This window comes from Falco cherrug, chromosome 12, assembly GCF_023634085.1.
Source record: "Falco cherrug isolate bFalChe1 chromosome 12, bFalChe1.pri, whole genome shotgun sequence".
NCBI classification, from domain to species: domain Eukaryota; kingdom Metazoa; phylum Chordata; class Aves; order Falconiformes; family Falconidae; genus Falco; species Falco cherrug.
In genome coordinates this window covers 13,232,035-13,246,314 of record NC_073708.1, presented here as the reverse complement: position 1 = coordinate 13,246,314, position 14,280 = coordinate 13,232,035, and the positions used below count along the sequence as shown (strand labels likewise).

The following is a 14,280-nucleotide window of genomic DNA, read 5'->3' as shown; positions in this document are numbered from 1 at the left end:
GAAGGAGAACAGGGTCAATTGCTTGATTTTATGGTTCCCTTTCTTTGTTTGGTGCCTACAGACTGTTTTCAGTAGATGCACAGTATATAACTTGGAATTCTATGTGATGAGCGCATAACTGTATATGTGCACTTAGTTTTTATGGTTATGATGAGGCTTATTTTGATCTACAGGTGAGTGCTCTCAACTGATGCTAGTGTTAAACAGCTTTAATACAGTATAAACATAACATCTGACAGCAAGAGATTTAGCTAGTCATCTGTCACGGAGGGAATGTAATCCTTGGGCTACTTTATTCATATTCTACATACTTCAGAAACATTAATTTACACTGTAATAATTCACCAGTAGTCATTGCTAATAATTGAGCACAAGTATTCATTCTTCTTCATCTTGAATAGATTGAATCTACAGTCTGATCCCAACTAATTTCTGTGGACTCCAAGCCTTGTCCACATGCACTGGACTAAAGGACAGGAGCCATTATTGCCATCAGTGGTGGCCAGAGAAAGCAAATCGTTGCAATCTCTCTAAGCCATGTTAACTCCTGCTTAGGAGGTGAGGTGAGTTTGGAGGCAACAGTACTGCTACCTTAGTTAAAGCATTTTAAGTATTTAGATATATTCCTCTTCAAGAAAGAGACCAACGGATGATTTTAACAACCTCTTCGCACAAAGATCAGTTCATTAGATTGACTACTCTTCAGTCTTACTTCAAAGTAGAAAAGCACTAGCCTATTCAAACCTTCCAGGCCTTCACACAAGAAACAGAAAAAGAATCAGAGTGCTATGTAATGTAGCAGCAAAGCCCAGGAAAGTTCTCAAGCAAAATTTCAAATTTCTTTGAAATTAATAATAAGGGAAAAAGAATGTTTTTGTTATTTTTGTTATTTTGTTAATTTTATATTTTGTTCCCATAAAATATCAACAATGTGATTTCAGCGTATTCTGTTTTGAAATACAGTGCATGGAGATCCACATAGCCAGGCACACAGACAGAAGGTCCTGGGGTGTCCTCATGAAGAGACCAGACTCCATACACTGTAATGTAGCATAAAGGCCTCTGCCTGTATGTAATTGACTTTACACATCCTGAACTGTACCTCTGATGCAACAGATGTGGGAGTCCCTTTGAAATAAGTTCTGGGCCCTATGGACCTTAGTCACTTGATGACATAATTTTCAGTCAGATACAATAAATAGTAACAACAAATAAAATTACCATGTATTTAGGAAAAGTTCTGTCTAAAAACTGGCTCAAAGCAGGCATGTGAGAAAAATTCAGCGTTTTTTAATGGTGATCTCTTGAGCAGTCAGTAACAGTAACTAGTCAGATCACACACAGTTGAGTGCTAACTGTCTGGAGCCAAGTTCAATTAAGAGTAGTTACATTTTGCAAAAGCTTTCCACTTCACACTGTTTGATGCAAGTATTTAGAATGTGTACAACAATACATACAACTGCTGACCCTCAGAGACCCTATCTGAGAACTATCTTGCCCTCAGTGAATTACTCAGTTTACGGCTGTGAGAACTGTCTACAGTAACAAATGGTTTCTGTAAACATTTTTTGTGTTTCTGGGAAAAAATCCAACCCTCTCTTGTCCCTGTTTTGTCCTTGTTGATATTTACCTCCTACGAGTGGAGCTGGCTGAAATAATTTTGTGTATATTTGTACACTGGAGACAGCTCATTAGAATATATGGCATGTCTAGCAGAAGTAGTTTACAATTACAGAATACGCATAGCTCCCACATCTTTCAAATGTGGCATTTGCAGTACTCAGCATCAGTGAAATCATAAATGTACACAGGAAAGACAAATAGGTACAACTAAACAAACTCTTATTGCTATCATTTTTTAAGGATTTACAATTTAACTTCATTGAGCGTGCTGGTTATTTGAACACCAGTGTGATAGGTTCCTTCAAATGCCTAACATAAATGACGATAGCAAAAAGGACTAGATAGCAAAAAATGAATGTACTCCTGCAAACTTCCTCCCTCATGTCTAGAACAATGCACACCATTTGGCTGTAAATCCTCCTTGAGTGACTTGTATCCAGCACAACCACTAATGTGCAATAAATCCAGTAATACATACTGATTACTCACCTCATCAACTTGAGGATCTTGAGCCTGAGCAGCACTGGGCACTGGGGAATCACAGTCTGGGCTGTAATGCTCACAATAGTCATAGGCAGCTCTAGGGTCAGCTATAATCAGCAGCTGCTGGATCTCACCCTGCAGGAAAGTATATGCAGATTAAATAACTAAAACAAAGGTCATCTACAGTTCATCAGAAGTACAAAGTTTTCGTTCAGAAAACCAAACTAGGCACACAATACTTATATTAGATATTATAGTAGCATTTGTGGTTATAAATAACATGTCTGCTTAATTTCTGCTGATATTCTGGAAAACACCTTAAGTATTGTTCACATGGCAAAACAACGCAAATGAGTAGTGAATGCACTAGGTGCAAAATTCCAGTTTAAAACACTCTCTGGTTTGGAAAGGAGAGGGTGGGAAGGTATAACGCCTGCTCTGTCATTTTCATGCTGTTTGTTTACTTCTTTGCTGGGAACCAGTCTAAATTCCTAAGATTTAATTCAGGGCACTTCCTATTACCAGCATGCAGCTCAGCATGCAAGTTATCAACAGTGTAATTCTAAGAGTTTGTATCACATTTGTACTCTCAAAGAAGGGAGAAAATGCAACAAAATAAAATAAAAAAGGCTGTACCAGAGAAACAGTTAGTGGAACAAAAATAATTAAGTAAGCACTATGTAAATACACACTATAGAATATGCTGAAATAAAATGATCAACGTCTAACAAATGGTATTTTCATCTCTATTCCCATATACCATGCATAAAAACATCACAGTAAAGAGACCCACTATTCTGGATAATAAAAATGGCTCTGCTGAGATCCCCTACAGAGACCTTATATGTTTATCATTTTCCAGAGAAAGCTGTCTGGTATCCAGTGCATTTCTTAACATAGTGGTACCATTTAAACAGCATTAGGTAAATTCCTGCCAACATTTCCACTATAAATTTCCTCATTCAGGAGCTTCTTATGCTGTCATAAAAAAAAAGGTTGTTGAAAATTGGCACATGGTCTTAGTCAAAATCCATTAACTTCAATCTCTCACTGTTTCCCCAGAAGGGGAGGATTTTTAAGCTTTTATATACTTCTAATGTAATTTTATTATGTTTTTAGAAAAAAATGGGGGCAAAGGAACAACTCTGTTAGTATACCTGTGCATGTTTTGTCTTTAAAGAGAAAACACAGTAACTGACAGGAAGGTACAGCTCGGAAAATTCACAATTATCTCAGTCTTTCCAAAACTGCTTTACATCTTTCAGAACAGTAGCCTTTAACAAATCAACAAAATTGGAAAATACTTTTAAATAGTAAAGAATATTTTGCAATGCCTCTTCCTTTCAAAAAGAAAAACCACAGAAAAAAGCAAAAAAACCTCAAAATGGAAAAAATCAACCAACCTGCAATTTTCCTAGTTCTATGGTACATTTTTATTAACTCATTTTACATAAAATATGACATACTTATTTTCTTAGCACATAACAGCTATGCATTATAAATCTGACTTTTACAATACTCTCAACTCATTTTACTTTACACTCTCATGTGTGTCTCAGATTAATTTAGAGTTGGAATATATTTTTTTAAGCTTCCAGAAATACTACAAATGCAGCAGTTTTCTCTCCTGCCAGTATTTCTGGACTGTCTCTTTCATTTTCCTTAGCTCACTAATGCTTCCCAATTTGGACATCTTCCTACAAAACCTGCTACACATACAGAGCAATTTCCCCTTTGATCCCTTACACTACTTCCACCAGAGTTTGATGCTTTCAGGGGTTTTGTACAGTCATTGTGAGCCTGGGCTATGCATCTCCTATCTCCAGCAAAGCGTTTCTATAGTGCCCTGCCCTTCCTCTTTCACCACCCAAATTAAAACGAAGTGAAGCAGAGGAATAAGGTAGAGAGAATTAGCTACTGGAAGACAAAAAAGAGGTAATGCTTTTGCAGCAACCATTAGAGATGGATGTGTAGAACCCCTGTCTTCATCCTGTCAAGCTCAGGTCATTGTCTTACTATATGCCCCTGAACACACACGGCTTTCTGAGATGCCCATATAGATCACCATGGATACATTGTGCCAGCTAGTGTGAGTAATGCCAAAACTGCTCCTGAAACTACTGCCGTTTAGTATGATATGCTAAGAGAACCAAGGTCAGGGAATATAGCCAGTATTCTGGAGCTTGTTTTGTGCTGATCTTGAATGCCATGGAATTTTGGCACTGAGTTTTGTTGGATTGTGTGTTTGCAAGAAGCACTCAGCATGTTGTTACCACTTGGCTTAAATGTCCCTAAATTGGTTAAAGCTGTTCCTGATCCATTGACTATACTTCCCAACCTCGCCTGTCTGCCTGTCATGGGTCCACACAGAAGGAGGCTCTCAGAAGTCTTGCACAGTATACATAAATTGCTACTGGCTATTTATGTGTAAGAAGTTTACTGATTTTACATTTGGCCTCTCAATGTTGATTTTCCTTTTTCCTTCAACATCTGCTATAAAAGTATTTCCAGTAAGTTACAGCTTTTCTTTTTTCATTTTTTGTTTTTATTTATCTGCCTTTGCTAATTAAATGACTTGAGTATTTTTCTGATATGTACTGGCAGTGCTGTTTCACCAGTCAGAGAAAAGCTTTCATTTCAGATCAGGTCAATCATCTCAGTGCATGAAATTCCACAGGCGTTATTAAGGATTTAATTATTGTGACTTAGAATGATAACTAAGGTATCTGTTGGACAATTCTGCACTTTTTCTCTTTGAGGATTTTTCACAGAATGACTTCAGTCTTCACAAACACATTCTTCGATTTTAATTGCGAAATTTAAATAATTTTTATAAAGTCAAGTTTTTTGCAAATAAACTACAAAGACTTAATCGGGCTGTACTTCATGACCTGACTTACAAATCAGGCACTTAAGGATCTATCTGCACAAGTCCCAAGAACTTTAAATGAATATATGGATAAATGGAGTCACAGGTTATTAACAATTCTAATAGTTGGTCTCTAAACAAACATTAAGGTATATATGCACATATATGAATATGTGCAGAATATTATTCTTATACGAAAAATGCAAGGAAGAAGGAAGTCTCACAGGATAGAATGATGAAGATGAAAGGGAGAGCAAAGATGAGGAAGAAGGCAGGAGAACAGAGTATAACTTACAAATACACCCAAGCATCCTTGAAGTACTCTAAAAAGTGCATAGAGAAAAAAAAAAAAAAAAAGTACAAAAGGCAGCTTTCTACATAGATTAGCTCTATTTCCTTCTCTGTGAAATTGTCATGACCACCTTTGTTGGGAAAGACTGCTCAGGAAATTTCCCAAAGTTGATAGATGATATATAGTGTGTTATACAAGCCAAATGTTTGATGTCTCTGCTGAGCCAGTCTTCCAACATGATTTGTTATCACAGATAAGTGGGATGACAGTAGAAGGCAGAGGCAGAGAACTTGTGGTAAGGTTATCAGACATATACACACAGCCACTTTTTTGTCTTATTACTTATAACAATGTGCATGCTTAACTTGCCTCAAAAAGTACTAAAAGCCTATTAGGCCTTAAGAAGAAAAACCTGCTGCCTTATAACAATTTTATCCTTGATAACACTTAATACAATGTATTTAAACAGTGTTTATCAGCTATTTAGTATTACTTGCATATTAGAAATGAGAATGAGACAACTGGGAGAGAGGTCTCTGTCTTAGTTGCCAGAGGTGAAAGGGAGCATCCAGCACAGTATTCAAGCATACCTAACATTAAGCATACAAGTATCACTTGTAAGTAGAATGGATCAATTAGCAGTCTTAATATTTAGTTTGGATCACAAATACTTTATTGAAATAAACACTAAGTTGTTGTCAAAGCCAACACAAAGTCAAATGCACAGTTGAGTAATTCATTGCAACACTGAATAAAAATAGTTAAAAGTCTATGAACATTCTAATTCCTCTATTTTGGGAATGTGCTCATAATTTAAAACAGAGACTCTTGAAACAGCCACATAGTTAGATGAAAAAAGCTGTCCGAGAATCATAAAATATCTTGCCCACCAGTTAAGTCTAGCACAAAAACATGGTACATAAGGATTACTTATGTAGCATTGTCCTAAAAGGTACCAAATAACTACTCTTTGCAGAATCCTCCAAGGCTATTAAAAGGAGTTAATTAGACCTGAGGAAACATTTGCTTCTTTGTGGCATGCCACAGCAAATAGGGAGAACCAGGCTACAGAGGTACAAGGAGAATAGGCTCGGATCAGTTGAATGCCTGCCTATTAGACAGCCGCACAGACTTTCATTCACATCAACTATTCTACAACGAGGAACAGCCCAGCTAAGAATGAGAAGTGTGTGGTGAAATCACTCACTGAAAATTCCTCTGTGAATCTCACAGACATTCCACAGTGCCATTCTAGAGTAAGAAAGTTTGTGTAATGTACACTTCCAGAACTTGTTGAAAAACACACCTCGCACACGTGTAATGCTAAAGGTGGGGTATAAGCACTGAAAATGTAGCCTCTTGATATGAAAAGTTTGTAACACTGAAAAAAATACAGCATTCACTAAGAAAAAAGGAGAATAGAGACTAAATTTGCAGGAAAGCAGTAGACTACCAAGTTCTGTTCCTGATGGTATTAACTTTCTCTCGATGTAATTATGGTTTTAGTTAGCATCATGGTAGTAATCACTATATTTGGTTCCAGTTTTTTAGAGCCTTAGATTCTACAGCAGAAATTGGAATAAGGAAAATCTCCAGCAAGATATGGTGTCAGATTTTCTCGCTGATGTAAATCATTGAGGGCCTGAGAAGTAAGGAATGAATTATTTTATTATTATAAGCAATAAATGTTAATGGCTGCTTATTATCTTAAGAGTAACTACATAAAAAAACCTTTGATATTATCACTCTACTTGAAACATTATTTTTTCCTTTTAACTATGTAATCTTACTAAATCTTTCTAAATATAGTGTATTAGAGAAGTACAACTATAAAGTAGTCCATTTATAGTCTATTTATCAGCTTAAAGTCTCTACCATTGATAAAACACATCTCTACTGCCAGAATTGTTAAAAAGACAGAAGTAAGAACCCTTACAAGGCTGTAAGGGCACTATTTGAAGGAATCAGTACTGAAATAATCAGTACTGAAATTACTGTTTTTTCCAGTATTAAAAAATTTTTAGTCTAGTTCCCTAGTTCTACAATAACCTCAAACAGTTCAGTTGTAGAGACAGGTTTTTGGGACATCACTTCCATAAGAATCTTAATAAAACAATAATCCTGCCAGGTGAAAGTGATCATTGTCCACGGAATAACAGGTAAGCATTACTTCAGAAGCTCTGCAAGACCCTCTCCACAAAAGCAAACTTCCAAATTATTCAAAACACTTAAAAAAAATAAATTCTTAGAACAGGTGATCTTGGTAGTTGCAGAACTAGGATGCTACATAATAATGTGACTGGACCAGAGTTGAGAATTCAAGTTGTTGTTTCTTACTGTAAAATTATGAGATTTTCTAGAATGGTTCATTAGGAGAAAGCTTATTGCTCTTTTTCCAGCGTAGTAACAACAACAAAAAAAAATTAATGAAAAATAATGCAGCAATTACTTAAATGTCTAACATATATTAAAGGTTCGGAAAGACTATCCACAACAAGAGTGGGTGGGTTGGTATTGGCAAAATACCATACTTTGATTCAGATTCTGAATTAAATGAGTACCTGTTACGTGCCTATAAGAATAATTAGATTTTAAAGATGACTACCCAAACAGTGGAAAAAAAGCATAATAAAACCAATGCTAAGCATTATATCAACTCAGGAGAATATGATGGCTAAAGCCTAAGAATTACAGAGTGGACTCTTCAGTAGATCGGCAGAAACTCTAACCTGTGTATATATGCCAACTTTAATTAGTTATGTGACAGTACAACTATAGACTCCAAAGAACAAAAGTCTAGACAGCCTGGATATTACTACTACAGAATTTAGAAAAACCTGCTGCAGAATTCATTTAATCTTCCTGCAAAGATTTGAGGGATAGAAGAATTCCAGGGGCCGTTAATACAATATTCCATAACCCTGGCCCATTGCATAATATAGCTAGAGAAAGATATTTAGAGCCTGCCAGACTGAAACGCTGTAAAAGCAATAAATTGTGAAAGCAGAATTCTGTACAGGTCAAAGTCTCCATAGAAATCAATGTCTCTTCTTGATTCTTTGAAACTCCATGGTTATAGGAATATATATTCAGATTGGTTAAGAAATAGGTTGATATACCAATTATAACAATGAAACTGTTAACAGACCAAATCTATTGCAGTCCTTGGCTCTGAAATTAGATTTTATTACAATGCCTGTATATACAGCACATGCACATAATACACATATGCCCATGCACACACACACACATGTATGTGTGACCAAGGGCATTCTATTTTCTTGGTAAAAGACCTGAACATCTTTCACATTGTCATTTATCTTTGAAACCTAGTTTACAGCTATTGTTTAAAACTTAAACATATTACACACAATATTAAATGAGGTGATAATAATAAATTTTATCTGTAAAATTTGCTGGAGTTGATGTAACAAGTAGTATTTTTTGAGCCCAGGTTGTTAATTCTAAATGTAATTACAGTTCAGTCAGATAACCATTCCTTTGTTTCTTGGGAATATTCCTCAAAAATGAACTTGAACTCCAGTGAATTACCAGAGCTTTGCTTTCTTTTTCTCCTCCCTCCTGCTTTCAAAGATAAGGAAGGGAAACAAGGGAAACAATTAGTTATTTTTCTTCATCAAGCATAAGTTTGGAAACGCTATAAAAAAGTAACAAACACCAAACCACCATTCTTTCAGATTAAAAAAAAAAAAAAAAAAAGGGGCAAAACAAACCAAGCCAAATATAAAGCTTTTTAAAAAAATGCTGGTTTTTTTATTAGGTGCCTCTGAAATGGAAAAATTGTTTGCTTTGCTTTTATTTTATTTTCTCTTTTATTATTTTCCTCTCAATGTTGGAAGTTGGCTACTTCTCTGGTGTTGATAGCTAGAAGGTTGCTTCTAAATATTTTTGCCTGGAACCTATCCCATTTTTTTGTTTCTGTCCATCTATGTTAAACATTATTTTTTTTTAGTCTGACTGACACCAAACATTTAGTGGGTCACTAGGAATTACTAAAGGTGACATATATTGGGAATAATTTTGGTTATGTGTACATTAGCTAGCAGTGCAGCTCAACAGGATAGTACAAAACAGAGGATACTGATGGCACATCATTCACACTATTGCCTTTGGGGGAGTTTTACTTTGGGCTAGCTTCCCTAATCTACTTTAGCCATACAGCAACTTTAGTTGGTCAGTAAAAGCTCTACCCATTCTGCTACCACTGACTTCTTCAGGGATTATGCACACAAATGAATGGCCTTTCTGCACTTGCAGACCGGACTTTCCGTGCTTACAGATAGTTAGTTTGTTAGTGATGGTTACTCATCTGAAGACATCTGTAGCATAAATCGTATTGCTGCGAAGATACTATCACTCTGTCTTCATCTGCTCACTCAGGCTATGAGGGTATGAAAGCTTTTTTTCATGAAAACGGGCTAATGCCTAGTATCAAAATCTAAACCCTTTATTAAAAAGGATTACTACAAGGATTTAATCTCAAACTGTGTGCAGTTAAAGCATTCATTGGTTTTAAATGAGTCATATACATGAGGTTTTGTCTTGTTATACTGATTTAAAGCACAGTGCCTATAAATTCATTGTATTGGTCTGACTGTGGGGAGTTTTGAAGGAAAAAAGGTCTCTGCATAAAGACTCAGTTATTAACTCATTATAAAATACTGATTATAAAAACCTGTTATATTGTTCACACCAACAGTACTAAATGAGAAATGACAAATCCTTAAAGCTGGCAAAGAATAAAAAGATCTCTGGTATTTATCAAACATTTGAGCTACAAACATATTTCAGTGGATACAATTCAAAATTCTTTTACTAGGTGCCATGTACCAGCATTTGATTAATTTTTTTATTATTATTTTTGTATGCTATTTTAGGAATTCTCTTCCTTGCAGCAAGCACTTACAAACCAACCCTTCTTTCAAATGACACCTGTAAAAATTTGAGGCATACTGTGTCAGTCTGTAATAAACAAGCATTTACATTTAGTCCCACGGATATCAACAGATCCACTTAAGTAAGTACTCAGCAGTGTAAACTGAGGTCCCATAATTTGGCAGTTAGTAATAATACAGTTTCTAGACAGCACAGCATAATTTCACTATTTTAGGGCACATTCATAGTTTACAATTAGCTCCTCAAGCATTTCTATGCACCTGATGCTTAGTGCTGGCTTGTATTCAGTATCTTGTTTGTGACATCATACTGATTTCCATATTAATTGAGCACAATGTCATAGAATCTCAGATTAACACTTATATTCAGGAATGAACAGCAGGCAACTCCAAATTGGAATTTCCTCATATTACCCCAACCTCCCCCCCCGCAAGGTTTGGAAAATGCTTTTAAAGGTAAAACAGAAGATCTCTCTGAGAGCACTATTAAAAAACACCTCTGAGCTTTAGCACCAGTAGGTAAACTTACCAAGGAACATCCTGTTTGTTGAATATAGAAAAAATATCAAATTAGGTAGTCATTTAGCATGCTCTTAGGACATTAATCAGCCTTCTCCTTCTTTCAGTGGTGATCTACCTGGTCTTTAGACACCCAGTGTGCTTACTTACTCAGAAATTATTGATCTTCAGCACAGGAAAGTTATATCAAAGCAGTCATACCAAACTGATTAAAATGTATGCATTTAACATTTCCCAGTGTACTATAAGATACTGTTGTGCTAGCAACAGTCAGACTGCCAGAATCAGAACAAAGGTGGGAAAACTGCTTAGTAAACAGAAGTTAATATTAGTAACAGGAAGAAGAAAATAGCCAAGAATTCAATTTCATTAAATTTTGTTGTATTACAAATTTAAAATAACAGTTAGAAAGAGAGAAGAATATTTGATCCATTGTGATGTTACAGTTTTAAAATAAGTGTGAAATATTCCTCATAGGAACAATATTTGTTTTGAGGATTCTAAATGAATGGTCCATGCAAATATGTTAGAGCATTAGGACTGAAGAAGTAATTCTTTTTTCCAAAGATACAATCAAGTTGTCATGAGGTCAGGATAATACCACATAATAATATCTATTTCTGAATCATGTGCATACACCAGAATTCACAGAGATTTAGAAGTACACCCTAAGGGAACAGGAACACATGATGTATCTAATTGTTTACAGCTCTGATTCTGACAGTGCTGAACTCTGCTTTCAATGGGAGTGAATTACCTTAATGATGTAACTGGTTTTTGTGCAGTTGTGTTATGCTGTATGAATGGGTTCAGGACCAGAAGCCTGGCATCCTCAACTAGTAGGTCACTGAAACCTAGAATTTTATTATATTTACCTACAGGTTCATTACTTCTACATTTTGAATTTCCATTCAGTTTGAGGAGACTGAAGGGTACTCCACCGTTCCTGTGATCAGATCACTGGCTTATAATGAAGCCCATCATTATTACCCAAGATAAAATAGCCTTTGTGATGTATGCATAAAATATTAATCCTTCTCACACTCTGTGCTGTGAATTCCAGCAGGTCACTATACACTTAGGTACTTTTTAATGTGCTTCCTACATGTAAGCTAATAAAGACATCCAATGTCACATGAAAAGTCTGTTATACAGTTTTATGTCTTAAACATACAAATCTAATGTCATGCGTAAATATGCTAATTTCTGGAATTTCCTGCACATAGAGTAAGTCACATTGGGTTACATGTCTCTTCAGTGCCTTTTGTGGTCTCAAGATATACCAGGGTTCACAACACAGAAATACTACCAAAGAGAGCTATGGAACCATCAAACATCACTCTGTGCTACCATGAATGAGATAAACAGAATATTTACAACACAACCAGGAAACTTTCAAGCAGGAGACAAACTTCAGGGAACAGCCCCAAACTTCAGAAATTGTAGCAGGAGTAGCTAAAGGATGGTTAAAATCTGGTTAAAAAAACAGAAGGAATGCTGGTTGGAGAGTAGAAAAACTCAAACTAAAAAAGAAATAATTATGTTTTGCTTGGTCAGACTTTGAAGGACACATCATTAAAAGTGTATATGGTACAGTACTTTGTTTAAAATTTAAGGGCATTCTAATTTCAACATGCACATTTCTAGCTAAAGATGCTAAGAACTGAACGTAGGTATAGATGTACCCGTGGTACAGTAAAAGAGAAAGCAGAAACTTATCCCAAAAGAAAAAAAGACTAAACTTCCAATTTAAGTAACAGACTTCAGATTAAATCTAAACCCCCCACAATTACAAGAGCAGCCTTACAAGAATGTGACTGATTTCTCTGAATAAAGCAAGAGAAAAGGAGTGCAATCAGTTAAGTAAGGAAAGCTAATCACTGAAAGAATACAGAAATGTACAGTGATGCTACACATCATAGAAGTGTTGCTGTTCTCAGTGCTGAATGTTAAGATTCAGCCTGTAAACTGACTTTACAGACAGCTGCATGTTTCTTTTATGGGCCCAAAGCTGTCTTTCTTCTTAGTGGGTCTCAGCTGAAACTGAAGCACTGACTTGCCATGTCAGTGTAGGAGACTTCAGTGAAAAATCTGACAGAAGATCACTAGCTTCCTTTTTCATCCTTCGATACATGCCAGAAACCCTCAGAGAAAAGTATTTTTCAGTCATTCTAACATATTCTGTTTAAGTTATATCTTCACGTCTGTGTTGACTTCAAGAAAAATGTAGGGTTATTGTTTGGGTTTCTTTAATTAATCTGCTAATTCTTCTTTAAGTGCCAATTTCAATTTGCTAAATATGTCTTCATGCAGCCTTACTAACTCTTCCAACATCTGCTAACCAAAAAATATTTGAGTTCTACTACATTCCTTCCCATCTCTTTTTCCTCTACAGGGCTTGAAAGAGTTGAGGGAATGGTATATACAACTGTCATGACTCAGTTTCATCTTTCTTTCCGAGTGGCTAATAGACTTTGTGACAGAAAGCTGACATAACAGGAAATTTTCAGAACTATCATTTTATTTACCCCTTAGATAGTCTACGTTCCTTCTTACTCCCGTGGAAATGTTATTAATCCCCCTTTAACAAATTTTTTTTTGAGCATTTAATATTTACAACTTTAAAATATAGATGACATATAATATAAATGTCAACAACTTCAGAGGTCAAAGGGCCCTAGCATGCTTCTCTTTTATTCAACATGTTATTTAAATCAAATGATTAAAACAAGTATCTTCCTTTATGCACATATCATCACCCACTGTACTTATTTTCAAAGAGCTATGTACAATCACTGCAGCACCTCTGTAACTTCAGACAGGTCTTTATTTAGAATTGGAAAACAAATACCAGTGTTTAGTTACTGTGCACTTTCCTCCTCTACAACTTCTAAAATAGTTACAAACTTTGCAAGAACAAGCCAGGGCCCATTGCCTTAGTTTGTATTAGAATCTAAAATCACTTGTAAAACACTAACAAATTATCAGCTTATCTACTTCTATTGCTTTTTCTCTGAATTCTTTTTACTTATGTATATTAACATTTACATATTCTGACAATTTCTTACCAAATACTGTGGGACTTGGTTTCTGACCAAAAAAAGAAATACAAATGAAAACTGAAAGTAATTATCCCACGTGGACACAAAAAGTCCTTCTCCCACCCCAGATAAGGCACCTGTGGAATTCATCTTCAATAATGTCCCTCAGACTTACAAACTGTATTGGGGACTACAGATAAATTAGGCTGTGAATAACAAACATATCATATGGGTTGACCCATTAAATCGTGCCAAAAATTACCCCATTCAAAAAGCTCAAGTTTCATCACTTCCATGGAAATGAAAGATAACAATGCCACAGCGTTACACTCAATATTTGTATTTCCTCTCCCTATGCAGCTTCTCAACCATATGCTCTGCATAAATCTAGGATTACAACTCTGGACATTTATGGAACACAGATGTTCTGTGTATGATGTATGTCAACTACTGATCTGCATTTTCTTATTTTTCAGTTTTAATTTAAATTTGACAGTTTTGACTGTTGTGTAAGAACATTACCAAAAAAACCCAAAC

General features: G+C 35.6%; 1 protein-coding gene across 4 annotated transcripts in view; it reads right to left on the bottom strand.

Annotated features, from left to right (window-relative positions):
* The window catches only part of COL11A1 (collagen type XI alpha 1 chain), a 160,305-nt gene that overhangs the window by 120,033 nt on the left and 25,992 nt on the right, over positions 1 to 14,280 (bottom strand). For all 4 annotated transcript variants that reach the window (XM_014287417.3, XM_027798171.2, XM_027798170.2 and 1 more), the window contains exon 5: positions 2,113 to 2,241. In XM_014287417.3, coding sequence (XP_014142892.2) covers positions 2,113 to 2,241 — 129 coding nt within the window. The remainder of the gene's footprint in view (positions 1 to 2,112; positions 2,242 to 14,280) is intronic.